The sequence below is a fragment of the Ailuropoda melanoleuca genome, chromosome 2 (assembly GCF_002007445.2).
Source record: "Ailuropoda melanoleuca isolate Jingjing chromosome 2, ASM200744v2, whole genome shotgun sequence".
Taxonomy (NCBI): Eukaryota; Metazoa; Chordata; class Mammalia; order Carnivora; family Ursidae; genus Ailuropoda; species Ailuropoda melanoleuca.
Window position 1 is genome coordinate 2,879,891 of NC_048219.1, and position 27,962 is coordinate 2,907,852.

At 40.6% G+C, this 27,962-nt stretch overlaps 1 protein-coding gene across 8 annotated transcripts in view; it reads left to right on the plus strand.

Moving 5' to 3' along the window:
* ZBTB40 (zinc finger and BTB domain containing 40) overlaps positions 1–27,962 on the plus strand; it is a 73,736-nt gene that overhangs the window by 22,096 nt on the left and 23,678 nt on the right. For 5 of the 8 annotated variants that reach the window (XM_034646072.1, XM_034646077.1, XM_011225378.3 and 2 more), the window contains 5 exons: positions 750–839; positions 16,660–17,431; positions 18,292–18,425; positions 26,169–26,358; positions 26,977–27,119. In XM_034646072.1, coding sequence (XP_034501963.1) covers positions 16,735–17,431; positions 18,292–18,425; positions 26,169–26,358; positions 26,977–27,119 — 1,164 coding nt within the window. In that variant the 5' untranslated portion in view covers positions 750–839; positions 16,660–16,734. Of the gene's footprint in view, positions 1–749; positions 840–5,765; positions 5,813–16,659; positions 17,432–18,291; positions 18,426–26,168; positions 26,359–26,976; positions 27,120–27,962 lie in introns of all 8 variants that reach the window. The other 3 variants (XM_034646096.1, XM_034646081.1, XM_002919525.4) reach the window with 2 other exon arrangements.

The following is a 27,962-nucleotide window of genomic DNA, read 5'->3' on the forward strand; positions in this document are numbered from 1 at the left end:
ATTATCTAGTTTGTTTATTTACAGATAGATACTTCAGCTGTCAAGTCAGATGGCTAGTTGCAAAACTATTTAATGAGGATGATTCACAGTCTCTAGAAATAATAACTACCACATGTAGTAGTTTCTGTGCGCCAGGCCCCGCTTTACGTGTAAACACGCCCACTCGTTAATTCTCTTATAAGTAACATATAGCTGACTTTTTAAAAACCCAAAGAACCTCTCTGCCTTTTAAAGATTTATTTATTTATTTTAGAGAGATGTAGAGAGCACGCATGCGTGCGAGCTGAACACAAAGCCTGACGCAGGGCTTGGTCTTGATCATGACTGAGATCATGCGACCTGAGCTGAAACCAAGAGTTGGACACTTAACTGACTGTGGCACCCAGGGGCCCCATCTCTCTGCCTTTTAACAAGAAAGTTCAGTCTGTTTATTGTGATTACTAAAACATTTGGAGTTATTTCTGCCATCTTCAGTTGTTTTCTATTTAATGCGATCGTCTTTTGCCTTACTTTTTTCCTTTTCTCACTTGCTGTTGGATTAATCACATTTTCTTTATTTTCTTTTGTACGCCCTGTTTGCAAATATTTATCTTGCTTCTATTCGCCTGCATCCTTATCTGTTAATATACATACTTCATTTAGGCTAAAGGCTAAAGTCAATCATTGTTTTTGTCATCCTCTTGACTCTTGGAACACCCTGACTCTGGTCTCCTCTTATCTTCCATGTTGTTGTTGATTGTTAATTTCAGAGGGACGTTGAACTTCTACGAATACAGACTTTAGAGCCTGGCTGCCTGAGTTTGGACCCCAGCTCTGCCACACATTAGTGTAAACCCTAGGTAAGTTATATAACCTCTTTGTGCCACAATTTTTTTAATCTGTAAAAGGTGGATAATAAGAGTACCTACTCTGTAGAGTTTTTGAAAGGATTAAATGAGTTAATATACGCAAAACATTTAGGCCAGTGCTTGGCACATAGTGAGCTTTCAGTAAGTGCTGGCTACTGTGGTTGTCATTATTCTATTTTGTTTTTAACCTCTCCTTCCAGTACTATTTTTAAACAGTGCATTTTAAGTATACCAACACATTTCTTACTTTCTTTTTTATTGAGATACAATTAACAACTGAGCTTAGGTGTTATATTTGAAGAGGTTTGACAAATACCTACTCTTTAAATACCACCCAAAATAAGATGTAGAACATTTCCATTTCCCAGAAAGTTCTTTTGTGTCTCTTTCCATTCACTTCCCTTCCTTACACCATCCCCACAACTATCTGATTCTTATCGCCATAAATTAGTTTTACCTGTATTTCTGTTTCCTGTGAGTTGAGTCCTATATATGTACTTTTTGTGCCTGGCTTCTTTGACTTAACATAATAGTTTTAAGGTTTATCCATGTTGTTGCATTTATTGGCAGTTTATTCTGTATTATAAGAAACCTCCACATAGTTCTCCCAGGTAGTTGTACCATTTTACATTTCTACCAGCAGTGTGTGAGAGTTCCAGTCACTCCACATCCTCACCAGCGTTGATGTCGTCAGTCTTTCTGATTTTAACTTTTCCAGAGGATTTGTTTAGCAGTTTCTTTGCTTGCCATTTGCTATTTCTTCTTATGTTCTATCCTTTTTTTTTTTTTTCTGGTTCAGTTTCCTTCTTAAAGTAATTCTTCCAGTGATAGTCTGTGTCTGAAGATAATTTTATTTCAATCTGGATATTGATACTGGATTGTTATTTTCCTTAATATTCAAAAACTGTTCTTGAATTTTCCTCTGGCATCTGTTGTTATTAAATAGAAAGTCTGTAGCAGTCCAGTTGTCATTCTTTTGTAAGTAATGTCTTTTCTCATGGTTTCCTTACAACTTCCTTTTCTCCATGTTGTTAATATTTTGAAGTTTTCTTCTGAAGACTTGTGTTTGTCTTTAATTCTAGAATATTCTCAAAAATTATATCTTGAAATTGCTTCTCCTACACATTTTCCATTGTTCCATCTGGAACACCTTCTCTGTCTTCTGTGTCCTTTAATTTCCCTTTCATATTTCTGTTTTTATAAACTCTGCTACCTTCTGAGTAATTTTCTCAGACTTCTCTTCTTAACCACTAATTTTTTCTTTAGCTGTATCTAGTCTATTTAATTTATCAATGGATAAATGTCAGTTACTTAATTTTTTGTAACTAGAAGTTCTTTTTCACATCTGACTCTCCTTTTTCCATATTATCTTGTTCTTTGATTTTGACTTCCTTCACTTTGCCTGTTTATTAAAATGAAATATAATTAATTTATAGCATTTTTCATAGTATTCTATTATTTTTATGGTTTTCAGTTCTTGGGGGCTGCTATTTGTGCTGATTCCTGCATTTAATGATTTCCCTTCTAATGATTCTGCATCTCCTCCTCAGGTGACTTTTCAGTTTTACTTTTTGCCTTTTGGGGGTGGTGCAGGGAGCCCCTCATCTGTGACGCTCTGGGATTTCTCTGGACAAGGCTCCCCTTGTTCAATTTTATTTTTCTTTCTCACCTCCAACACCTACTCTCATTCATTCCCCTCCCAAACTATAGGCACCCACTCTAATGTATTTGATATAAAGTCTTTGGCTACCAGTGTGGCTTTATCAAATATATAGTATTGCTTTGATTATGTGTTTTTGACTTATGTAAATGCCATTATGCTTTAGATCTCATTGTGGTTGTTATTTTTTCATTCAACACTGGGTATCTATCCATGTTTCTGTCTTAGTAGCTAGTTGTTGCTTCTTTCTAATGCACTGTTTTCCATAGTATACCTCCTGTACATTTACTTATATTCTTTCAGTGATGGACATCTAAATTGCCTTTGATCTTCCTGCTACTAAAAACAATGCCCCAGTGATCTTTCTGGCCATGCTTCCTTATGGACCCATGTAAGAATTTTTCTAGGATATGTATGCAGGAGTATGATTACTGGGTCACAAGGCATATATATACAGAAAATTTCACTAAATATTAGAATGTTTTTCAGAACAGCTATATCAATTTATATATGCACCAGTGGTGCCCTAGATTCAAACTCGAGTTCTACCATGTGTTACAGTGAGAGCTCAGAGAAATTACTCAACCTCTCTGGGCCTTAGTCTCCTCATCAGTAAAAGGGGATAATTACAGCATCTGCCTCGTCAGGTTGTTAAGAGGGCAAAATGAATTGATATATGTAAAGCATATTCCTGAATACAATAAACACTTCCTGAATATAATAATCATCAGATAAATGCTAGCTGCCATTATTTTATTTTAGGATTTTATTTATTTATTAGAGAGAGAGCACGAGCAGGGCAAAGGGAGAGAGGGAGAAGCAGATTCCCCGGTGAGCAGGGAGCCCGATCTGGGCTTGATCCCGGGACCCTGGGATCATGACCCGAGCCAAAGGCAGACACTTAACCAGCTGAGCCTCCCAAGTGCCTCTGTTACTCCTATTATAACAACTACTATTACTACTTGTCAATTAATTAAAAGTAAGCTTTTCCTTCTCTGAATTGCCTGATTACATCATTTGCTCCATTTTAATTTTTTTCTCTAGATTTGCAGGAATTTTTTATGTCTTTTAAGTATTAATTCTATGTTGCCTTTAAACTGCATAATATTATCTCCTGATTTTACCATTTGTCCATTGTCTGTTAGTCATGTCTTTGATAGAAACCTTTACTATCACTGCAGTCAGATTCATCATTTCCCCGTTTTTTGGCATTTGCGGCATTCTTTAAGAAGTTTCCCTACCCCTGCTTCAAAGACACCTTCTGACGTTTTCTACTGTCAGTCTTTATAGATTTACCTTTCACATTTGTGTTTTCCTCATACGGTTTGTAATAGTGAGCTCTGTTCTATGTTTCTCTTCTTCACTGTGTGAGTCTCTGTGCCTTGGGTTGTGAAAGTACTCGGGTTTTTTTCTGCTGCATGCCGAAGACAAGTTTTTGTGTTAATTTCTCAGCTCAGGATTCCTGTATGATACAAATTTGCATACATACACATGCCTCTGTATGGCATAGGCCTACATTTTAGATTTCTTGTGGGTGCCTTTTCCTCTTCTTAAGGCCTAGATAATTAACAACTTTTATTGCTCCTTCCCTGAGCCAGTGAGCAGAGATTTTTCAGACTGCATATCAAAGAAGGGTAGGTATTTGAGGCTCTGGGCTTTGTGCAAGGGTCTCAGTTTCAACTCGTCCACCTTCTACCTGCCTGGAGCTGTATTTCTAGGCTCCATGTGAGAATTAATGCTTTTTCCTCCAAGCCCAGGGCCTGTATTGGAGTTTGAAACCCCTGTGGGCCACCATGGTCTCAACACCCACTTAATGTTCCAGTTTTGATTTTGATGTCTCTTTCATTTTAGGTGCCTGAGGATTTCCTTTTTTTTTTTTTTTTTTTTAAAGCTTGACTGTATATTTTAAAAGCATTTTTAAATGTTTTACCAGCATTTCTGTATGAAGTAGGAGAAAAGGTTCGTTTACATCAGCTTGGCGTGCCATTTTGCCAAAAGTTTGCTCTTCAATCAGTATTCCTATTAATCTTAGTAAAATTTCAACTTTCAGCTTTGCCAGCTTACATTCATTGAATAGCTCTTGATCACACTTGAAAGTTTTCTGCCTTACCTGTCTCCATTCTCCCTTTACTGCAAGTTTATAAGCATGTTTTTTTTTTCACCTATTTAATCCTTCTTAAGTAGTTTTATTGAGATATAATTCACAAACCATAAAATTCACCCATTCAAAGCATAGTATTCATTGGTTTTTAGTATATTCATGGAGTAATATAACCATCACCATTATCTGCTTACAGAAGATTTTCATCATCCCAAAATGATTACATTTAAACATATGATTAATTTTGGATTAATTTTTACATGTGGTGTTAAATAGGGATCCAACTTCATTCTTTTTATAAGCATGTTTTTAATACCTGTGTATTGGTAAGCCACGTAACTCAGTACAGTTTTTTTGAACCTTGCTCAGTTGCTTATTCTGCTATAGTTATTCTGTTATTTCCCCCATCTAATTTATTTCTCTTAAAGATTTTATTTATTTCAGAGAGAGAGAGTGTGTGTGCACACAAGCATGAGCCGGGGGAGGGGCAAAGGGAGAAGCAAACTCCCTGCTGAGCAGGGAGCTGGATGCCGGGCTTGATTTAGGGCTCCATCCCAGGACCCTAGGATCATGACCTGAGCTGAAGGCAGCTGCTTAACTAACTGACTGAACGACCCCGGCATCCCCCCATCTAATTTATTAACAAATAATTGAAATAGTTCTGACCCCCCAAGGTTCTGTAGTTAATGCTCAAAATACCTACCTCTGGATCATTGCTAGATCTTTATTTTTTTTTAATCTGATGAAAGATGTAGATAACTTCCCCCAGAAAAATGGCCAAGAAACATCTTAAGTAAATTCGTCCTTAAAATATAATCCCAATCACTTCTTTCATATTAATAAGAATATTTAAAAAGATCTAATGTATGTCCAGATAAGTCTTTTGATTTATTGAATTCATTCATACGGCTTCTCTTAGGGGAAAAAATCACATTCTACTGATATAATTCATTCTTTAGAAAAACTTTAGTGCCTGTTTATTAGTTTATGCTTTGTGTTATTTGCAAATTGAATTCTTATTCCGATTTTTTCCTCGGTTACTAAAATAAGTTAATTTACAAATTTTAAGAATTATCCTCTTTTTAAAAAAGATAGTCCCTACTTTTGTCTGTTTAAATCTTACAGAATCTTTTTGTTTTGTTTTGTTTTCCACCAGTAGCAGGAGATAGGAATTCCAGGCCTGCCCCTGCCACTGCTGTTAGTGTAAGTATAGCAAGTTGGTAGCTCCTAGGCTGCAGTTTATTTGTTTTTTAAAAGTACGCATTTTTACAGTACGGGTATTAAGACAAACAGTAGGGCTAGATGTTCTCAAAGATACTCTGAATAAACTAAAAATAGTACATGAATTCATGAATGTTCCATAGTATTAAATACCATGGTATAGATAGGGCTTGGGGTGATGAGAACTGAAAACCTTACGTTCATTTTACGAAGTTTCATAAATAAGTGAACTTTATTTTTTAGAGCAGTTTTAGTTTATGGCAAAATTGGGAGTACACGGAAGCCTCCCCCACTACCCCACAAAACAGTGGTATGTTTGTTACAATCAGTGAACCTACACTGACATATCGTTGTCACTCAAAGTCCATTGTTTTTTTTAGGGTACACTTTTGGTATTGTACGTTCTATGGATTTGGACAATGTATAATACATGAATCCACCATTGTGGTATCATGAAGAATAATTTCACTGCCTGAAAATTGTCTGTTCCGCACCTATTTATCCCTGCCTTTCTTTAGCCACTGACAACCACCGATCTTTTGGCTATCTCCATAGTTTTGCCTTTCCTAGAATGTCGTATAGTTGGATTCATTCAGTATATAGCCTTTTCAGATTGACTTATTTCACTGAGCAATATGCATTTACGTTTCCTCCATGTCATTCTTTGGCTTGTTAGCTCATTTCTTTTTAGCGTAGAATAATATTCTGTTATCTGGATGTACCACAGTTTATCCATTTACCTACCGAAAGACATTTTGATTGCTTCCAAGTGTTGGCAATTACTACTAGAGCTACTATAAATATCTGTGTGCGTGTTTTTGTGTAGATGGTTCATTTGGGTAAATATCAAGAGCACAATTGTTGGAACATATGGTAAGGATATGTTTAGTTTTGTAAGAAACTGCTAATCTGTCTTCCAAAGCAGCTGTACCATTTTGCATTCTCATTAGCAATAAATAGGAGTTCCTGTTACTATAAATCTTCACTGCATTTGGTATTGTCAGTGTTGTGGATTTGGCCATTGTAATAGGTTGCTTTAATTTGCAATTCTCTTATGACATATGTTGAACATTTTTCATCCCTTTTATACTTGCTATCTGTATCTCTTTTTTGGTGAGATGTCTGTTAAGGTTTGGTACATTTTTGAATCAGGTTGTTTGTTTTCTTACTGTTGAGTTTTAAGAGTTCTTTGTATATTTTGGATAGTAGCCCTTTAATAGATACGTCTTTTCCAAATATTTTATCCCAGTCTGTGGCTTGTTTTCTCATTTTGTTGGTATTACCTTTCACAGAACAAAAGTTTTTTTAAATTTTAATGAAATCTAGCTTATCGGTGATTTCGTTTAGGGATAGTGCCCTTGGTGTTGTGTCTGAGAAGTCATCGCTGTACTCAAGTTCATTACAGTTTTCTCCTGTGCCATTTTCTAGGAGTTTTATAATTTTATGTTTCACATTTAGGTCTCTGATCCATTTTGAGTTAATTTGTGAAGGTTTTGAGCTGTGTGTCTAGATTCGTTTTTTTACATGTGGATGTCCAGTTGTTCCAGCACCATTTGTTGAGGTACTATCTTTGCTGCATTGTATTATCTTTGCTTCTTTGTCAAAGGTCAGTTGACTATTTTTGTGAGCTAATTTATCTGTTCTTTCACCAATGCCATGTTGTCTTGGTTACTATAGCTTTGTAGTAAATCTTGAAGTTGAATAGTGTCCGTCCTCCAACTTTGTTATTCTCCTTCAATACTGAGTTGGCTAATATGCCTCTCCATATATACTTTAGAAACAGTTTGTCAATATCCACAAAATATCTTGCTGAGATTTTGATTAGGATTGTGTTGAATCTATAGATCAAGTTGGGAAAAGTTGAAATTTTGACAGTACTGAGTCTTCTTATCCATGAACATGGAAGATCTCACCATTTACTTAGTTTTTCTTTGATATCTCTCGTCAGAGTTTTGTAGTTTTCCTCATATAACTCTTTTTTTTTTTTTTAAAGATTTTTATTTATTTATTCAACAGAGATAGAGACAGCCAGTGAGAGAGGAAACACAAGCAGGGGGAGTGGGAGAGGAAGAAGCAGGCTCATAGCAGAGGAGCCTGATGTGGGGCTCGATCCCGTAACGCTGGGATCACGCCCTGAGCTGAAGGCAGACGCTTAACCGCTGTGCCACCCAGGCGCCCCTCATATAACTCTTGTACCTATTTTGTTAGACTTATCCACAAGTATTTTCTATATTTCATTTTTAGTTACTAATTGCTAATTTTTAAAAGATTTTTTATTAGAGAGCATGCACGCAAGTGTAAGTGTGCAATGGGGAGGGATACAGGGAGAGGGAGAGAAAATCTTATGCAGATTCCACACTCAGCATAGAGCCCAATGTGGGGCTCAATCTCATGACCCTGAGCTCATGACTGGAGCTGAAACCAAGAGTTGGATGCTAAACTGTGCCACCCAGACACCCCTTAAATGGTAATGTTTTAACTTCAAGTTCCAGTTCATTACTGATATATAGGAAAGTGGTTAGTGTTTGTATATTTACCTTGTATCCTGCATTCTTTCTGTAATTGCTTATTAGGGTTTTTTTGTTGTTGATTCTTTTGGATTTTCTACATAGACAATCATATCATCTGTGAACAAAGACTGTCTTATTCCTTTCTTCCCAATCTATATACCTTTTATTTCCTTTTCTTGTTTCATTAATTAGCTAGAACTTCAAATATAATGTTGCAAAGCAATGGTGAGAGGAGACATCCTTACCTTATTCCTGATTTTAGCAAGAAAGCTTCAAGTTTCTGTTAACTATAACATTAACTGTTGGGTTTTTTGTAGATGTTCTTTATCAAATTGAAGAAGTTTCTCTCTATTCCTAGTATGCTGAGAGTTTTTTTTTTTAATCATAAATGCCTTTTGGATTTTGTCAAGTGTTTTTTCTGCATTTATTGATAAAATAATGTGATTTTTCTTTAGCCTGTTGATGTGGTGGATTACATTTATTGATTTTCAAATGTTGAACCAGCCTTGGATACCTGGGGTAAATCCCACTTGGTCATGGTATATCATTCTTTGTATACATTGTTGGATTTGATTTGCTAATATTTTGTTGAGGATATCTATATCTTGGTTTATGGGAAATGTTGGTCTGTAGTTTTTTTGGTTTTTTTTCTTATAATGTCTCTGTTTGGTTTTGGTGATAGTGTAATGTTGGCTTCAAAGAATGAGTTACAAGTATTCTCTCTGCTTCCGTCTTCTGGAAGAGATAGTAGATACTTGATGTAATTTCTTCCTTAAATGTTTGGTAGAATTCATCAGTGAACCCACCTGGGCCGGGTGCCTCCAGTATTGGAAAGTTATTAATTGTTGATTCAATATCTTTGATAGATTTAGGTCTTTTCAGATTGTCTGTTCTTGTGTGATTTTTGGCAGATTGTGTCTTTCAGAGAATTTATCCATTTCATCATAGTTATCAAATTTTGTGGGCATAAAGTTGCCCATAATATTTCTTTATTATTCTTTTATTGTGTGTGAAATCTATAGTAATGTCCCATTTTTCATTTCTGTTATGAATAGTTTGTGTCCTCTCTCTCTTTGTCTTTTTTTTTTTTTTTCATAGTTAGCCTGGCTAGAGGCATATTGATTTTATTGATTTTTTTCAAAGAACCAGCTTTTGGTTTCATTGATTTTTCTTTATTCATTTACTCTTTTCAATTTCATTTATTTCTTTGCCTAATCATTTTTTTCTACTGTTTAATTGAAGTTACTTTGTTCTTCTTGTTCTAATATCCCATGATGGAAGCTTAGATTATTGGTTTTAGATCTTTCTTCTTTTCTAATATATGCATTATCTAATATATGCTATAGATGTCCCTGTAAGTACTGCTTTTGCTGCATCCCACAAATTTTGATAAGTTGTATTTACATTTTCATTTCGTTTAGAACATTTATTTTTAAATTTCTACATCAACATGGGGCTCAAACTCACAACCCCGAAATCAAGAGTCTCCTGCTCTACGGACTGAGCCAGCCAGGCATCCCCTAGTTTTGAATATTTTTAAATTCTTCTTGAGATTTCTTCCTTGACCTCTGTGTTATTTAGAAAACTGTGTGTTTAATCTCCACATATTTGGGATTTTCCAGCTATCTTTTTATCATTGATTTTTTTTTTTTTAAGATTTTATGTACTTGAGAGAGAGAGAGAGCACGAGCAGGGGTAGGGGCAGAGGGAGAGGCATAAGCAGATTCCTTGTTGAGTGGGGTACCTGACGCGGGGCTCAATGTTGGGACCCTGAGATCATGACCTGAGCTGAAGGCAGACACTTAACTGACTGAGCCATCCAGGTACCCTGTCATTGATTTTGAGTTTAATTACATTGTTATCTGAGAGCAGAGATTGTATGATTTCTACTTTTTAAAAATTTGTTAAAGGTATTTTTTGGCCCAGAATTGGTCTATCTTGGTAATGTTCCATGTGATCTTGAGAAGAATGTGTGACCTGCTGCTGTTAGATGAAGCAGTCTAAAGATGCCCATTACATCCGGTTGACTAACAGTGCTGTCGGCTTCCACTGTGTTCTTATTGATGTTCTGCCTGTTAGATCTGTCCATTTCTGATAAAGGATGTTTAAAGTCTCCAACTATAATAGTAGATTCATCTAATTCTCTTTGCAGCTCTTTCAGTGTGCCTTACTTGTTTTGATACTCTGTTGTTAGGCATATGCACATAAGACATTATGTTTTCTTGAAGTATTGACCCCTTTTTCATTATGTAATGCCCCTCTTTATCCCTGATAACTTTGCTTATTTTGAAGTCTGTTCTACCTGAAATTAATATAGCTACCCCTGTTTTCTTTTGATTAGTATTATCATGATATGTCTTTTATTCATTTGCTTTATTTTTATTTTTTTGAAGATTTATTCATTTATTTTAGAGGTGGGGGGAGGGGCAGTGGGAGAGAGAGTCCCAAGCAGACTCTCTGCTAAGCTCAGAGCCTGATGTAGGGCTCTATTACATGACCCTGAGACTATAACCTGAGCTGAAACCATGAGTTGGGTGCTCAACTGACTGCGCCACCCAGGCACCCCTGCTTTTACTGTAAATCTGTATGTGTCTTTATATTTGAAGTGGGTTTCTTGTAGACAACATAGAATTGGGTCCTGTTTTTTTGTTTTTGTTTTTTAATCTATTCTGACATCTGCCTTTTAATAGGTGTATTTAGATCATTGATGTTTACAGTGATTATTGGTGATGTTGGGTTTATATCAGCCATATTTGTTAATGTTGTTTATATGTTGCCCTTGTTCTTTATTCCTGTTTTTGTCTCCATATTTTTTCATTCTTTTGTAGTTTTAGTTGAGCACTTGACATGATTCCTTTTTCACTTCTTTCTTAACATAGCAGTTATATTTCTTCTCAGACTTTTTTTAGTGGTTGCCCTGTAGTTTGCAGTATACATTTGTAACGAATCCAAGTCCACTTTCAAATGACACTGTACCACTTCACAGGTAGTACAAATACCTTATACTAATAAAATAATCCTAATTCTTCCTCCCATTCCTTGTACCATTGCTGTCATTCATTTCACTTATATATACATAAGTATATCTAAACATAAGCAAACATAATCAAATAAATTGTTGCTGTCATTTTGAACAGTTACATGTTACATCAATTAAGAATTAAGAATAAATTTTTATTTTACCTTTACCTATTCATTCTCCAGTGCTTTTGGTTTTTTAATGTAGATTCAAAGTTCTGTACTTCATGATTTTCCTTCCCTCTGAAAGACTTCTTTAGTGTTTCTTGCAAGGCAGGTGTAATGGCAGCGAAGTCTCTCAGTTTTGCATGTCTGAGAAAGTCTTCCCTTTCACTTTTGAAAGATAATTTTGCAAGGTACAGAATTTTAAGTTGGTTGGGCTTTTTTTTTCTTCTTCTTCTTCTTCTTCTCAACACTATTTTGTTCTACTCTCTTGCTACTTGCATGGTTTCTGAGGAGAAATCAGATGTGATTCTTATCTTTGCTTCTCTGGAAAAGTGGGTTTTTCCCTCTTTTTCCGAGATTTTTTTTAAGCTTTCCTTTTTTGTAGTTTGAATATGATATGCCTAAGTGTAATTTTTTTTTAAAGATTTTATTTATTTATTTGACAGAGAGACAGCCAGTGAGAGAGGGAACACAAGCAGGGGGAGTGGGAGCGGAAGAAGCAGGCTCCCAGCGGAGGAGCCTGATGCGGGGCTCGATCCCAGAACACCGGGATCACACCCTGGGCTGAAGGCAGATGCTTAACAACTGCACCACCCAGGGCCCCCTAAGTGTAATGTTTTGGCATTTATTGTGCTTGGTGTTCTCTGAGCATCCTAGACCTGCGGTTTGGTGTCTGACATTGATTTGGGGAAACGCTCAGTCATTATTGCTTCAAATATTGCTTCTGTTCCTTTCTCTTTCGTCTCCATCAGATATCCCCATTTGCACGGATGTTTTACCTTTTGTAGTTGTCCCACAGTTCTTGGATATTCTGTTCTGATTATATCCTCAAACTCAGAGATGCTGTCCTCAACTTTTTCCAGTCTACTAATGAGCACATCAAAGGCATTCTTAATTTCTGTTATGCTTTTGACTTACAGTATTTCTTTTTCATTTTTTTAAATTTCCATCTTTTCCATTGTTCATGTGTTCTTGCATGTTTCTTCTTTTTTCCATTAATGCCATTAGCATATTAATCACAGTTTTTAAAAATTCCTGACATATCTGACTAGTTCTGATATTTGTTCAGTCTCTTCAGACTATTTTTTTAAATATTTTAATGTTTTTTTATTGTATTATATTAGTCACCATACAGTAGTACATCCCTGGTTTCTGATGTAAAGTTCGATGATTCATTTGTTGCGTATAACACCCAGTGCACCATGCAATACGTGCCCTCCTTACCACCCATCACCAGTCTATCCCATTCCCCCACCCCCCTCCCCTCTGAGGCCCTCAGTTTGTTTCTCAGAGCCCATAGTCTTCAGACTGTTTTTTGCCTTTTAGTATGTCTCGTAATTTTTTCTTGAAAGGTAGACATAAAGTACTGGGTAAAAGGAATTGTGGTAAATAAGTGTATAGTGATGGGATGATAAGGTATGGGGGAGGAAGTGTTTTGCAGACTGATGATGAGGACTCAGTCTCTTGGTGAGCCTGTGCCCCAGGACTGTGAGCTTCACCAGTGTTTTTCAGTTAATCCTCTCCCACCCCCACCACTTAGGATGGCTAGAAGTGGGCTGAAGGGTGTTTCCCTTTCTCCAGTTAGGTTGGAATCTGGTAAAATAGTTTCTCCTGAAGTTAGGCCTTGTTAAGAACAGAGTGCTCCAGCGTATTTCAAAATGGTTAGTTCTCCCCTCCCCCTTCCAGAAGCAGGAGGGAATTTTTCTCCTGTACTCACCCCTGAGAGCTCCTAGAGGTAAAACTCACAAAATTATGACTTAGTCCGTCTGGAGTTTTTAACTCACACTTGTCCACCCTGAGCCTCCAGCAATTTGTCAATTTCAGTTTAGTTTCCTTTTCTTTCTTTTTTTTTTTTTTTTATACATTTTTTTTTTAAAGATTTTATTTATTTATTTGACAGAGATAGAGACAGCCAGCGAGAGAGGGAACACAGCAGGGGGAGTGGGAGAGGAAGAAGCAGGCTCATAGCGGAGGAGCCTGACATGGGGCTCGATCCCATAACGCCGGGATCACGCCCTGAGCCAAAGGCAGACGCTTAACCGCTGTGCCACCCAGGCGCCCCATAGTTTCCTTTTCTGGTACCACTTCCCATGGATGTTTCTGCTCTGAGAAGTTATGATTCTCTGTATCTGCCTGTCTTTTTCTCCAGTTTGGAGGAGAGCAGTTTTGCCCTGTGACCTCAATTCTCTGACAGATCTAAGAAGAGTTGTCGATCTTTCCATTTGTTTAGCTTTTTACCATATCAGGTGACTTCCTAAGCTCCTTACGTGCCAGACCAGAAACCAGATCTTGGAAATATTTTTATTTTTTAAAAAATATTTATTTATTTATTTGAGAGAGAGAGAGTACCTGAGCATGAGCAGGGGAAGGAGCAGAGGGAGAGGGACAAGCAGATTCAGTGCTGAGCATGGAGCTAGATGCGGGGCTCAAGCCCATGACCCTGAGATCATGACCCAAGCCGATATCAAGAGTTGGACGCTCAACTGACTGAGCTGCCCAGGCGCCCCTATTTTTATTTTTATCTGTCAGCTTATAAATGTGGAAAAATGAAGAAGTAGTGGAGGAAGGAAAAGGGGATCACCCACAATCTTGCCAACAAAAGCAACCGGCGTTATTTTGAATTTGGCTTTCTGCCTTTTTGTCAGTGTATTTTCTTTTCTTTATACAAGTGAGATTATAGAATTTGGCTATCATCATAAGATTCTCAAACCTAAAACTGAACTACATGTCTTCTTCCCAATACTGTTTTCTTGTGTTATCTGGATCATCTCAGCATCCTCTCCCACTTACCAGCCCAGGACCAGGGAGCTGTCTTTCTCTTCCGTCACATCCGGTCAGACTTTAAATCATGACCGTTACATTTTCTAAATATTTTTGGCTGTCTCTTTCTCTCACCACTTTTCTGGGTCAAAGTCCTCATTGATTTATCCGTGAACTCCTGCAATAATAGAGCCTGTCTCAAGTATTATCCCCCTCAATTCTGTGCAGATGTCACTTAGGTGATCCATTTAAGATGCATCTCTGACCATGTGACTTCCCTGCTTAAAGCCTTCCAAACCCTTCAGTGGCTTCTCGTTGCCTTTCGGATAAATCCAAGCTCCTAAGCATGGCCCGTGTATCTGTTGGTGGCCACAACCCCTGCCTGCCAGATATAGCTTCTGATACTCCCTGTCCCCTGCTTATGTTCCAGTATCCCTGAATTCCTTACAGTCCCACCTGCACCCCTTCCTCTGCACCAATGGGGATGTTTTCTTCTCTGTGCGTCTCATGCCAGCTCCTACTCAGAGTGCCTGGTGTCTCACTCCCTTCACTTCATCGGCGCCTACTCATTTATTCAGGCAGTCATCTCCTCCTTCAGACCTCACTCTAACTGTTCCACACCCCTTTTCCCTAAGCTGGGTTTCTGGGCGCAAATCTCTGCCATTACAGCTTCTTCCGTTCATTTATTCATTCCACCAACTAATCAACAACATCTGTGCGAAGCAGAATTTTAAGCACTGGGATATAGCAGATGATTTTTACAAGTTCCTTCCCTAATGGAGCTTACATTCCAGTGAAGGGAGATACATGATAATAAGTAAAAATATATATCAGTAGGTGATAATGGTGTGATGATAAATAGAGTAGGAGGGATGGAATGTTCTGAGGTTGGAGAAGAGGCTGCTATTTAAAGGACATTGTCAGGGAAGCCCTCAGTAATGATGTGGCCTTAGAGCAGAGACCTGCTGGAAGGGAGAGTTAGCCATGCACACACGTGGAGACGCCTGTAGATGAACATGGACAGAGTGTTCCGTGATCGGTAAGGAAGGCAGTGTGCTTAGGGCAGAATGGGTGAGGGGAGAGCGGGAGAAGATGACATAGAGAGTTAATGCCAGCCAGGTTATGAGGGGAGTGTAGGCCATTAGAAGAACTTTGGCTTTTCGCATTTACTCTGAGACCAGAAGCCAAGAAGACTTCTGTGCAAAGAAGGGACAAGCTCTGGCTACATGCTAAAAAGATCCCTCGAACTACCGGATTGAGGTAGGGTGGTATAGGGGTGGTGCTAGAAAGGGGCAGGGGTGTGGAGACCAGTTAGAGGAGATTGCTGCAGTAGGCCAGATACAGGGTGATGGGGGCTTAGACTGACCAGACCAGAGCCAGTGCAGGCAGCAGTAAGTGATTGGATTTTGGATATATTTTGAAGGTAGAGCCAACAGAATTTATGAAGAATTGGATAAAGAGTATAAGGAAAACACGAGTCAGGGATGACTCCCGGGTTTTGGTCTGAACAATTAGAAAGACAAAATTGCTGTGGAGTAGGAAGATGGCAGGAGAGTTTTGGATAAAAGTTTAAGCCACCCATCAGGGCTCTGATCGGAGATGCTGAGTGTGTAGCTGGAGGTGTGCATCTGGACTCCAGAGGAGAGGACCGAGCTTGAGTTGTCAGCCTGTAAGCTGTCAGCATTCGTTGATATTTCAAAGGTGTGGAATCAGATGAGACAGAAGACAAGAGGGGAGATGACTGAGTCCTGGAGCATTCCAAACTGTAGAGGCCAACGTGACGCAGGGAACCCAGCAAAGGATGCTGGCAAGGTGTGGCTAGGGAGGTCACGGGAGAACCAGAGAGAGCAGGAGCAAGCGAAACATGCGTTTGAACGGAGGGAGTGATGTCCTGTGTGCCGTGTTGCAGATAAGTCAAACGAGAGGAGGACATTGTGCTGTACCTCTGTGTATATAGTTGCCTCTTCCGTAGGCTGAGAATACACTGGAAGTAGGAATGCGTCGTGCGGTGTATTAGCTACAGCTCTGAGGGGGTGATACATTCATGCCATTTAACGGCTGCTTCGCCTCAGGCTGGTTGTCTCAGTAGCTGTAAGCTTCAGTCTCATCTGTAAAATGGGGAAGGGGCGGTATCTTTTCCACTGAGTCATCGTGAGGCTCCAGTGAGACTGTCCAGGTGCAGCACGAAGCATAATCCCTTTCAGAGCCTTAGGCCCCTGAAGGCCCTCATGAGCGTTTGTAATGTAGCGGACCTGGCGCAGCGCCCCCTGTTGAGCAACATTGGGCCAGTGCGTGAGCACCTTGCCTGTTCGTTTCATTCATGGTCTTTCCCGTGTGCTTGTGATGTATTAATGTGGCACTTTTGGGTTTCTCTAGGAGACAGCACGGATCCCGCCAGGGTGGGTTCTGGAAGGAGAGGGGGCGAGACGTCATCAGGGTGGAGCGGAGGCGATGGAGCTCCCCGACTACAGCCGGCAGCTGCTGCGGCAGCTCTACACTTTGTGCAAGGAGCAGCAGTTCTGTGACTGCACCATTTCCGTCGGTACCATTTACTTCCGGGCCCACAAGCTCGTCCTGGCTGCGGCCAGCCTCCTGTTCAAAACCCTGCTGGACAACACAGACACCATCTCCATCGATGCGTCCGTGGTGAGCCCCGAGGAATTTGCCCTCTTGCTGGAAATGATGTACACTGGCAGACTACCTGTGGGCAAGCACAACTTCTCCAAAATCATCTCTCTGGCCGACAGCCTCCAGATGTTCGATGTGGCCGTGAGTTGTAAAAATCTTCTGACCAGCCTTGTGAACTGCTCTGTTCAGGGTCAGGTGGTGAGAGATGTCTCGGTACCCTCCTCAGAGGCATTCAGGAAGGACCCGGAGAAGCCTGAAGTAGAAATCCTTGCCTCTGAGGGCGCTGGAGAGTCTCGTCCTTCCCTGGAGGCTTCTGCCCCTCCAGGCGGCCCTGTGAAAGCCGAGACTGAGGACGCAGTCCATACGGTTACACGAGAGATGGGTGTGGGGCCTTCCACTGCCCAGGAGATGCAGGGGAGCACAGACACCCCGGCAGAGATTCCTCGTCCATCTGAAGTTTGTTCCCCCTCCCCTGCTGTACCAGCCTTCAGTGAGGCAAAGGAGGCAAGCACAGAGCCAGGTGATCGTTATGTAATAGTTCTTCTGTCATCTGTCCTTCATTGTCACTACTATATCCAGTGATCTTTATGAATTTTTTTGTTTCAATGATAAATTTACCAAAAACCACTGCTAGATAGGAAACCAAAGTCCAATCCAATCCAACACAGAATCCAAAGCAAAAGTCCTACTGGGGCATTCTTCTTTTTTTTCTTCTTCTTTTTTTTTTTTTTTTAAGATTTTTTTTTTTAAGTCATCTCTATACCCAACATGGAGCTCAAACCCATAACCCTGAGATCAAGAGTTGCATGCTCTCCAACTGAGCCAGCCAAGCACCCCAAGGGGGGCATTCTTCTTTGTTTAAAGTGTCTGTGTTTTTGAGTGGTGGAAGTCTGAGTATGACCTACAGAGCGGAAAAGCAATACAGAAATAACAATGTACCAGGGGTGTTTTTGTTTTTGTTTAGAGAGAGAAAAAGGAAAAGAGAGCAAGCAGGGAGGGGCAGAGGGAAAGGGGGAGAGAGAGAGAGAGAGAATCCCAAGCAGGCTCCATGCCCAGTGCGGAGCCTGCCTCAGGGCTTGGTCTCATCACCCTGAGAACACGACCTGAGCCGAAATCAAGAGTCGGGTGCTTAACTGACTGAGTCACCCAGGCGCCCCTGACGTCCCAGTTTTGATGCTTACCCGTTACTCTGACCAGGATGAGGATGGCACGACGGGGGGGAGGCTCGTGGGGACACTGTTGTCTCTCACCCACAACTGGCGTGCTCAGCATCAGTTATAAATGTAGCATATGACCTCAAGGCTGTCAGTTAAACTTCTAAAAATCATCCCAAGGAATGAATCACTGGTATTTTTTTTTGTGTGTGTGTTTTGTACTCAGAGTATGAGAAGAAACACCATCGGCTGAGTTTTCTTCTAGAGAATGAAAGTGTCTTCTCTGACGCGCTCTTGGTCACCCAGGATGTGTTAAAAAGACTAGAAGAATGTTCAGAAATTACAGGTGTTCAGGAGGAGGTGGGTACCCTGAGCTCCATTTGTTTGCTGACGACATGTTCTCCGGATACCAGGTCAGCGCCCTGTACGGGACGGAACTATGAAAATGCAAAATACCCCAGGGTCTCAGTTTTTTCAGACTTCAGTTGTTTTTTAAAGATTTCATTTATGTATTTGTCAGAGAGAGAGAAAGAGAGCACAAGCAGGGGGAGCAGCAGGCAGAGGGAGAAGCAGGCTCCCCGCTGACCAAGAGCCCGATGTGGGGACGCGATACTAGGCCCCTGAGATCATGACCTGAACTTAAAGTGAACACTTAACCAACTAAGCCACCCAGGCGTCCCTCAAACTAATTTTTTTTGACATTCTCTAAAGGGCAGTTCTTGCAAAAGTACTAGGCAAGATGTTTTCAAAACTAAGTTACATTCTGATCACCGGGCTTACAACCAGTTTTGATCCAGGATACTTAAATGGTCATACCATTTCCTCCTGATTAATCAAGGATAAAATGAGGCAGAAGGTAGTCATGGATAACCACAAATCAAGACTAAATGATAAATACCAAACCAGAACAATAAGAAATACTCAAAACATGGTACGAAAAGGACTTCATGTAAACCTTACATAGTAAAGCACATCCAGTGTTTAGGAATACAGTGACCATTTTCCGACATAAAACCACTAATGGTGAACATTTATTGAATACCTACCATGCTATGCTTGGCACACATGTTATCACATTTAATTCTCACAGAAATCACCAGGGTGGATACTGTTGTACTGTTTTTTAGCCCCATTTTACAGATGAGAAAAACAGTCTCAGGTGTATATTAACCTGGCCAAGGCTGCAGAGCTCGTGGGACTGAGCAAGAATTCAAGGCCCAGCATTCTGACTTTGGAGCTGTTCCCTTGCACCCTGGGTTTTACTGCCAGTAGGGGAACATGATACACGTATGTCCTGTATGTATGAGTTTTGAGGAACGGCCCGACAGAAAACTGCCCAGTGGTTATCATGCTCTTATTTCTTAACTGACCTTTTCTTTTCTTTCAATATCTCGACAAGACGCATCCCCACCGGTGGGCTTCCTCACTACCTGACTTCTCGTCCCTTGAATATACGGGATTGACTCCACAGCCACTTTAGAACTCCTCTTGCTTCGCCTTTCCCCCGGGAGTGGCTCCCGTGCAGAGCAGTTGGCAGAGCCAGTGGGCACCGTCCCCGCAGGCTTGCTCATCTGAGCAGTGGGGGAGTGTGGGCGAGGCCTCCCATGTCACTGCAGGCCATTGTGTGTCTGTTAGTTACCTTCATCCGAGCAGTAAATGTCTTCTGCTATATAAGTATTTCCCAGATTCGTAGCAAGTTACTTTAAAAAATATATATATATATCACAACAATTCAAGGTCAGGTATTTCTTTTAACCATGGTTAATTGACAGTTGACTGTAAATTACTTTCTTGAGCGAGCAGCTTTTTATAACACTGGGTTAACCCCAACGACTCTGTTAGGGAGGCGACAAGTTGTAAAACCTTGGTATTCTTTGTACCGATCTTGCTGAAGGACATTATGGTTTTATATTTTTGCATGTAGATGTTCTCTTAACTGTTCAACCTATCATTGTTGTCACAAGTTTGTCTCCGTGATAGCTTAGAGACACACATCTTTGTTTTCCCTCTTAGCACTTCCTCTCCACTTAATTTGGTGACCGAGGAGCAGCAGCGCTCCTTAGACCAGCAGTACTCACATCACTGGGGTTGCCTGGGTACTTACTTGAACTGTGTGTTAAGCACTTTTTTCTAACACAGGTACCTAAATAAGTGTCTGGCAAGTAACAAGTGCTCAAGAAATTTTTGCTGTACATGGTCTCATCCAACATTTTTTTCCTCCCAGTTCTTGTCCTGATCTTTTGGTGACAATAACATTAGGAGTACTTAGAAAGAACACTAATTCACTGCTGGGGATCATTATAGGCTTATGTTATTTCTTCCTCGGTTTTAGAGGCCAGAGTTAGAGCTCTACAAATCACTTGGTGGCTGTATTTAAAACTGATTCTGTTATATTCCATAATAAACCTTTCAGCTGCAGAAAGAAAAAGAGAAAAAAATACGTGACGAGCATAAGGTTCCATTAAACAAAATGTGGAGTTGGTGAAGTACTGCTTTGTGCTTAGGCCCTCTGCTTCTCTCTTTTTAACTTTCTTTTAGACAGGTTTATTAAGGTATGACTGACATACAGCAAGCTGTGTGTATTTAATGTGTACAGTTTGATAAGTTTTAAAACCTGAAGCCATCACCACAAGCAAGATACTGAACATATCCATCACCCCTAAGTTTCTTTATGCCCTTGGTAATCCCTCCCACCTGCCCTTTTGAACCCACCCATCTCCAGGTGACACTGACCCACTCTCTCTGTCTGGATGAATTTGCATTTTCTAGAGTATTATGTATAAAGGGAGTCATATAGTCTCTCTTCTTTTTGGTCTAGCTTCTTGCGTTCAACATAATTCTTCTGAGGTTTATCCATGTTATTGCATATTTATCCCTTTTTATGCCTGAGCAGAGTTCCATTGTGTGGATATACAATTAGTTATTCAGCTCTACCATTTGCTGGTGTTCTGACCTCAAACAACTCAACCTCTGTAAACCTTAATTTCCTAATTTGTAAAATGGGAATGTTGTCACCTACAGCACAGGATCATTGTGAAATTAATAAAAGATTATTGATGGAAAACTCACACTAAAATGCCAGGCACAGAGAAAGAGCTCAATTGGTGGTGACTGCTATTGTTTGTTTATATGTTAACTCTGTATTTTTAGACTTAGTTGACCTTGAAACCCCTTTTTTACTTAACGCCTGGTAATATCCTAGTGCCATGGTCATTTGCTCTGACACATGAGATGGATTGCTGTTACTTTAAGCTTAATTTGCAAGTCATGCTTTCAAATAGGGACCATTACCCACTTGGAAGTACCTTCCTGAACTGTAGGTATAGTGTCCGGGACAAGGCCATCAGTCTCTAGAACAATGGTTCCGTGGATATAAAAATCATCCGGTGCACTTGTTAAGATGAACACGTCCAGACCTCATTTCCGGAGAGCCTGATTCTTAGGTTGTGGTAGAGCTTGGGGATGGACATCTTTAGCGAGCTCCCTGGGTTGCTGTTTTGGTATCTGTAGACCACATTTCTGAGAAGCACTGCTAGAGAAGTTAATGGCTTGCACAGTTCTTAGTGTGTGATGGCAGATGCCACAGTGTCTACGCTGACACCTCAGTGTTTTGAGGGGCCACCGAGTACACATTTTTCCCAAGCGTTATTCTTTGCTTACCCCTTGATTCAGCAAATATTTACTGAGCAGCTGGTGTGTGCCAAGTATTGAGCTGGTTGCTAGGAAAATAAATATAAATAAAACTGGATCCCTATCCCTATAGAGTGTCTTGACAGCAGAGATATCCTGCCACATATGTAATTATTTTTTTGGAGTCACCAAACTATGGGAATCCCCAAAAGGCCTCGGTATTGAAAGCATTTACAAACTGTTCACTTGAAACATCAGTCTGCATTTCAGCTCCAGTTGTAAAGGCTGGGGGTTTGTTTGTTGTTTTTCTGTTGAAACAGTTTTAGCTCCCAAGGAGCTTTGAATGCTTTTTGTTGTTGTTATTTGGTTAATCGGCATAACATCAAAAAGACAGCTTAACATTAAAAATAATCTGTGCTTCGATGTGAAATCTGGAGGCTTTTGAAGGCCTGTGAGGGTTCTGGTTGAGATGGACCAGCCTGTTCCTTTTCTGAAACACAGACACAAGGTGTGTACCTGGCCTGGACCGAGCTGCAGGAGGACACCGTGAACTAGTGTCCTGCTTATTTTATTTCCTGAGATAAATGATGAAAGGTGGCAAAGCCATTCCCTGAGCAGTGATTGCAACAACACAGGATGAGGCTGGGCCGCTTGGGTTGTGTGGAACCAAAGCCAAAACTGATTAAGGAGAAATCTCTTGGGTGCTGGGATGGGAAAGTGGCTTCTGCCAGTCTTTATCTCGGTGTAATATCCCTGCCCATTAGAAAAAGCAGATACTGACCTAACAGGCTTTCTGGCTGAGCTGAGCAAAACCTGTGTTTAAAGGCAAGCTCGTAATTTTTTTTTAGCTTTTATGCAGGAACTTTTTAATTGTCTTCTTTCTTTATTCCTAGCCATGTCCCTGCTTTAATTAATTGCGTATATAGCAAAGCGAATCTTTGACTAGAATAAGGAGATAACTTCTACTATTGATTTCTTGCTGTTTGATCCACTTTCCACCTAAAGTTCTAGAAAGACTCCCAAAGCTTAAGGCCTAGTAGCTTTTTTTTTTTCTCTTTCAACTTTGTTTCAAAGGCAAACAAGTCTCCTCTCCTATGTGACTCTGCTGTTTTCAACCATGTCACTACTTTGGAGATTTGTCAAGAAGTACAGGCCTGTGTTTTGTGGACTGTGCTCACTGACAGTGTGGGCTTCATTTTACAGGTCTATGAGAAATGGAAGTAAGTTGTTGTTTTTCCATATCTTCTCTCTGTTAATTATGAAGTCTAAGATAAGCAACCATAGATAGAAGGCTGTTGGTTTTATGGCACGGGAATTTCATTTAGTTAAATAAATATTTATGAAGCGCCTGCTGTGTACCAGTCTGTATACAAATCATTGGGACCAGGAGCAATGGTACAGATTGTCTAGATATGACCCAGTGTCAACGTGATGTTGACTCTGGCAAGTCTAGGAGAGTGCAGTGTAAATGGATTCGGTTACACTCAAAATCTGGGGGTGGGAACTAGTGAAAAGGGTGCTAAGTCATTGTAATAAGCTCAGGGTTTCCTCCCAGATAGTCTGCTTACTGTCCACGCACCCTCGGGTGAGTTTCTTCACCTTTCTGACTCTCATTTAAGTAGTCATGGTAATAATGCCTCCTAGGATGTGAGGAGTTAAGTAGATGGCACATACGCCCAGTGTCTGGGATGGTGTTGAGCTCTGTGGTCTGTGTCATGAGTGCCATCATCTGGCCCTTGGCATTCAGGGTAGGCATGGGTGAATAAGAACACAGTATAACTCCCAACAAATCCAAAGGCAGTAGGCAGACAGTTGGGAAAATAAGTAAATTCAATTAAAAGACCTTAGTGTGGGGCAAAGATTAAATTTTAAGAGGAAAGGAAACTGTCCCATCTTTAAATATGTGGACCTATAGTTTATTCATAAATCAAAGTATGTTGATTACATGTGTGACCATTATTTGGTATGACTTTATCGAAGTACTTTTAACTCTAAGAATCAGAGGAATTCCAAATGTTTGCTTAAAGAGCAAAACCGTGTTTTGGGCTCAAGTCTTAGAGTTCTGTTACATGATAGCAGCCAGTGACCTCAGTCTGCCACAATATGGGACGCCCTCTGTTTAGGCAAATACACTATTTCAGAAAAGGGCTCACTGCACGGAGGAGCCCCAGGCAGCTTAGGGGGCTGATGGAGTCACAGTTAAAATGCTGGCTCTGGTGCCAAGGTCCCCAGTAGGTTCTGGAAGAAAGGAAAGAGCAGGGCTGTCCAGGCAGCTGACTGCTCCCTCCTGGCCCTTTCATCAGACCACCCCTGCTCCTCTTCCCAGATGGTCACACCCTAGCATCACTGCTGAGCAATGAAGTTAACAAATGTTTTAATTTCACTGCTGAGCAGTTCTGCGGAGGAAGAGACAGCAGAGAGGATAATGAGAAGCGCATCAGATGCCACCATTGATGAAAGCGTCTCTTCCCCACTGGCTCAAATGATAATGCCAGACAAATTGGATACTGAGAGAGGTGGATTCGCAATATTCAGAGAGCTTCAGGTGGAAACACACTGGCCTTGGACAGAAGAAGACGGCTAAATGCTGTATCGGTTAAGATGCATCGAAGGAAAGGAGAAATAGAAACATGTTTACTGAGGGCATTAGCATTGAGAGGGTCTGTATTAGGTATCTATTGCTGTGTAACAAATTACTCTAACATTTAGCAGTTTAAAAGAACACACACACTTATTACCTCACCATTTCTGTGGGTCAGGAATCTAGGTATCCTTCGCTGAGTCTCTGGCTCAAGGTCCCTGGTAGGTCTGCAGTCAGGGTATATTGGCCAAGGCTGCAGACAGCTCAGGGCTCCGTGGGGTGGGGTGGTGGTGGGGCGGTGGTGGGGAGTGTCTTCTTCTAAGTGTATTCATGTGACTGTTGGCAGGGTTCTAGAAGATTCACTTCCAAGCTCACTCACTGACTCTTGGCCGGAGACATCCGTTCCCTGCCACGTGGGCCTCTCTGTAGGGCAGCTCACAACATGGCAGCTTGCCTCCAGAACGAAGGCAGAGTGTGCCCGCACAGACAAGAGGGAAGTCACGGTGACTGAGCCTCAGAAGTGCCCTCCATTACTTTTGCCATATTCTATTCCTTGGAAGCACGACATCAGGTTCAGCCCAAGGGCACGAATACCTGGTGACAGGGATGTTGCGAACCATTTAGAGGCCGCCTCCCACAGGTCCCTACTGCTGTCAGGGAAAAGGCATTCCTTAAAGAGATTTTAGGCTGACTAAGAAGAGCGTGGAAGGTTGCATAAATGTGACTAAAAGCGATTAAGCATTCAACTGAGTTGGTATTTCATTTGTTTATATTTTCAAAATGAAGACAAGATGAGTTACTCAGGTTCATGGAAGTTACTTAATTTAGTTAATGTGGATTCCTAAACTGGGCTTTATTTGAATTTACTTTTGTACATGACTACAAATCATAGGAATCTTTTTTTTTTTAAGTGTAACATGGCTTTATATGTCCATTCTGTGATTAGGAAGCAAGCTCAAGCAAAGCCAAGAAACACAGTCTAACTCCTTCATAATTCCTATTTATTTGGGAGGAGGAGAGAAAGATAAAAATCTCTTTAAACAAAAATTTTAAACCTGTAATTACTACCAGAATTTATAAGAACCGGCTAGCTGAACTTTGCAAGTATAGATATTCATGAGATCTTTTCATGTTGTGTGTGTGTGTGTGTGTGTGTGTAGAAAACCATAACTTTTTGCTTTCTTGTGAGGAAACTCTTTTATAATATTGACCCTAAAAAAACATCAAAGGTAGGTTGTAGTTTTGCCAAGTAGAAATATAAAGGCTATGCCCACGAAATTAACTTTTGGTTGCAGACTTTTAAAAAATAAATTCGTTATTGCTAAAATAGAAATATTAACCCTTCCTTCCAGCTGGTCTTCCTCCTGCTAATTTTGTTTATTTCACCCCTGGAATTGCTGGTATTTTAGTACTCCAGGGTTAGAAGAGTCCATATGGTGGCATGTGGTGCCAAGACCTCTGGAGGATAAGGCATTTCTGGTAGAAACCGTGTGGCTCTAGGTTTAAACAGAAAGCTTAGGATCAGGGAGCTAGTTTTCAGGGTTATTGGCCTAGAGGTGATAATGAAAGCTGTATATATAAGAGATTTTCCAAAGGGAGAAAAAAACAGAGTTGGGACCTGTTTTCAGTACTGCTTATGGTTAGGGATTTGGAAGGAGAACCAGTGAGGAAGGCCGAGCAGGAGGGGTCGGAAGGGTGGGTGCTTATCCATCCCAAAAGCTTCAGTGTTCTGAAGTCAGAAGAGCCGTGATACAGAAGCCATTGGAATGCCAAATACCACGAAAGGCCAAACAGGCAGGGGTCACATTGTTGAGGACTTCGCTTGCCAAATCCAAGGAGCATGGGGTTCTTGTGTCTGGTTGATCTCTCTTTCTGGTTACTTGTGTCCACAGACTATAATGGGATGTCTTGAGGGTGAAGAAGGACATTCAGCATTCCAGAGAATCCTGGATAAAGTAAGAGACGAGAGCCTGGATGTTCAGACTGTTGTGTCGCTGTTGAGGCTGTACGAAGATTCCAATCCCGCGGTAAAGGCAGCATTGTCATGCAGAAAGCCAGATGTCAACATGGTACAGCCAAAAGGTAGAGCAAAACCCTGTCCACCTGAGTGGCTTGTGTTGTATTCTGGAAAGATGCTGTCAGGTTTGCTCTGGTGATACATTTCCTCAGTGGCTTAGTTATCGCCAAGTGATTCTGACATCAGTTCTACACATAATTCCAGAAGCTGCATGTTAAATATATACAACCTAAATTTGAGTCTCCATTTCTATCCCCTAGTTAACTAAGCTGACACCTTGAAGTTGGAGAAGACCACCAGTGTTCTCCTGCCCCTTCACAAGCCACACATCCCAGTCAGTGTTTTCAGTGCCCAGGGTGAACTGGTTTGCCGGCGGCACTGACGGCTGAAGTTTCTCTCGTTTGGGTTAGGTACAAAGCAGTGGCCTTGCCAACCAGAAGTTAACCTCTGGCTGGCTCTGCAGCTTTGTGTTTCGACAGATAAATGAAACATTTTTCCTTTCATAGAGTTTAAACAGAATAATAAAGTATTTTCCTCTCCAAAAAGAGATTCTGCATTCGGGTGCTCAAAATAGGCTGAGAATCACTTTACTATTCTGTTAGATCTCTCTTGACAAACCATGCTGTCATTTTCTTCAAATTGACTAGCTTCTCCTGTGTGTCTCTCACTCCCTCTCCCCCCAGGGAGCACAGAGGAGGGAAAGACCTTGTCTGCTCTGTTACTAGAACACAAAGAGGACCTGATCCAGGGTGTCACACAGCTGAGACCTATCCTGGAGTTCCTGGAAACAGCCAAGGAGGAATTCCTGACTGGCACTGAGAAAAGGGTAACTGTGGTGTCGAGCATCTCTTCCTCCATCCTGAGTTTACGTAGCACTTTTTTAAACCTCTTTTGGGGGCACATAGCGCTTTTTCCCTTGCAGCGTTTTGTACCTGCTGCATAGTGAGCACCTAGAAGTTTACGTGCTTGAACCGTGTCTCTTTGCAGCCCTGGCAGCCGCTGGCTGAGGGGCTCGCACACCGTGTCGTACGATGCAGTGTGGAGCTGCGTGGATGGGTGGATGGTCCTGCTCTGACTCGATGAGCTGTTAATATAAAACAGTTGACCCAAGAATTAAACATTTAGGCATGTTTGTAATTATGATTTTAACATTTTTCTTCTTTACAGAAACGATACACTGTTCACCTGTAGGAGAAATTGGGGAAACAAGCAAAAAGAAAAAAAATTAAACTCTCACCATCTCACCACTCAGATGATCACTGCTGACATTTTGGAGCATGTGGTCCCACTTTTTCTCGTTTGAGTCATCCTGGGATAGGCTTATACAGAGTAATTGGGTTTTTCATTTAACGTGTTGTGAATATATTTCCATACCTATGATATGGACTTTGGTAGCTGCGTTGTGTTTTGTCTGATGAACATACCGTAGTTCTTTAGTTGTTGGTTGTTGCACATTTGTTTCCAGTTTTCTGCCATAATAAATGATGTAGAGAACATCCTGGCACACAAATCTTTGCATACTTCTCAAATTATTTCCTTCGAGTAATTTCCAAGAAGTGGAATTTTGGAATAGAGAGTATAAAGTTTTTCAAGTGTTTGCTATATATTGCCAAATTGCCCTTCAGAAGGGTTGTACCAATTTACTTTCCCACCAGCCAGCTACTAAAAT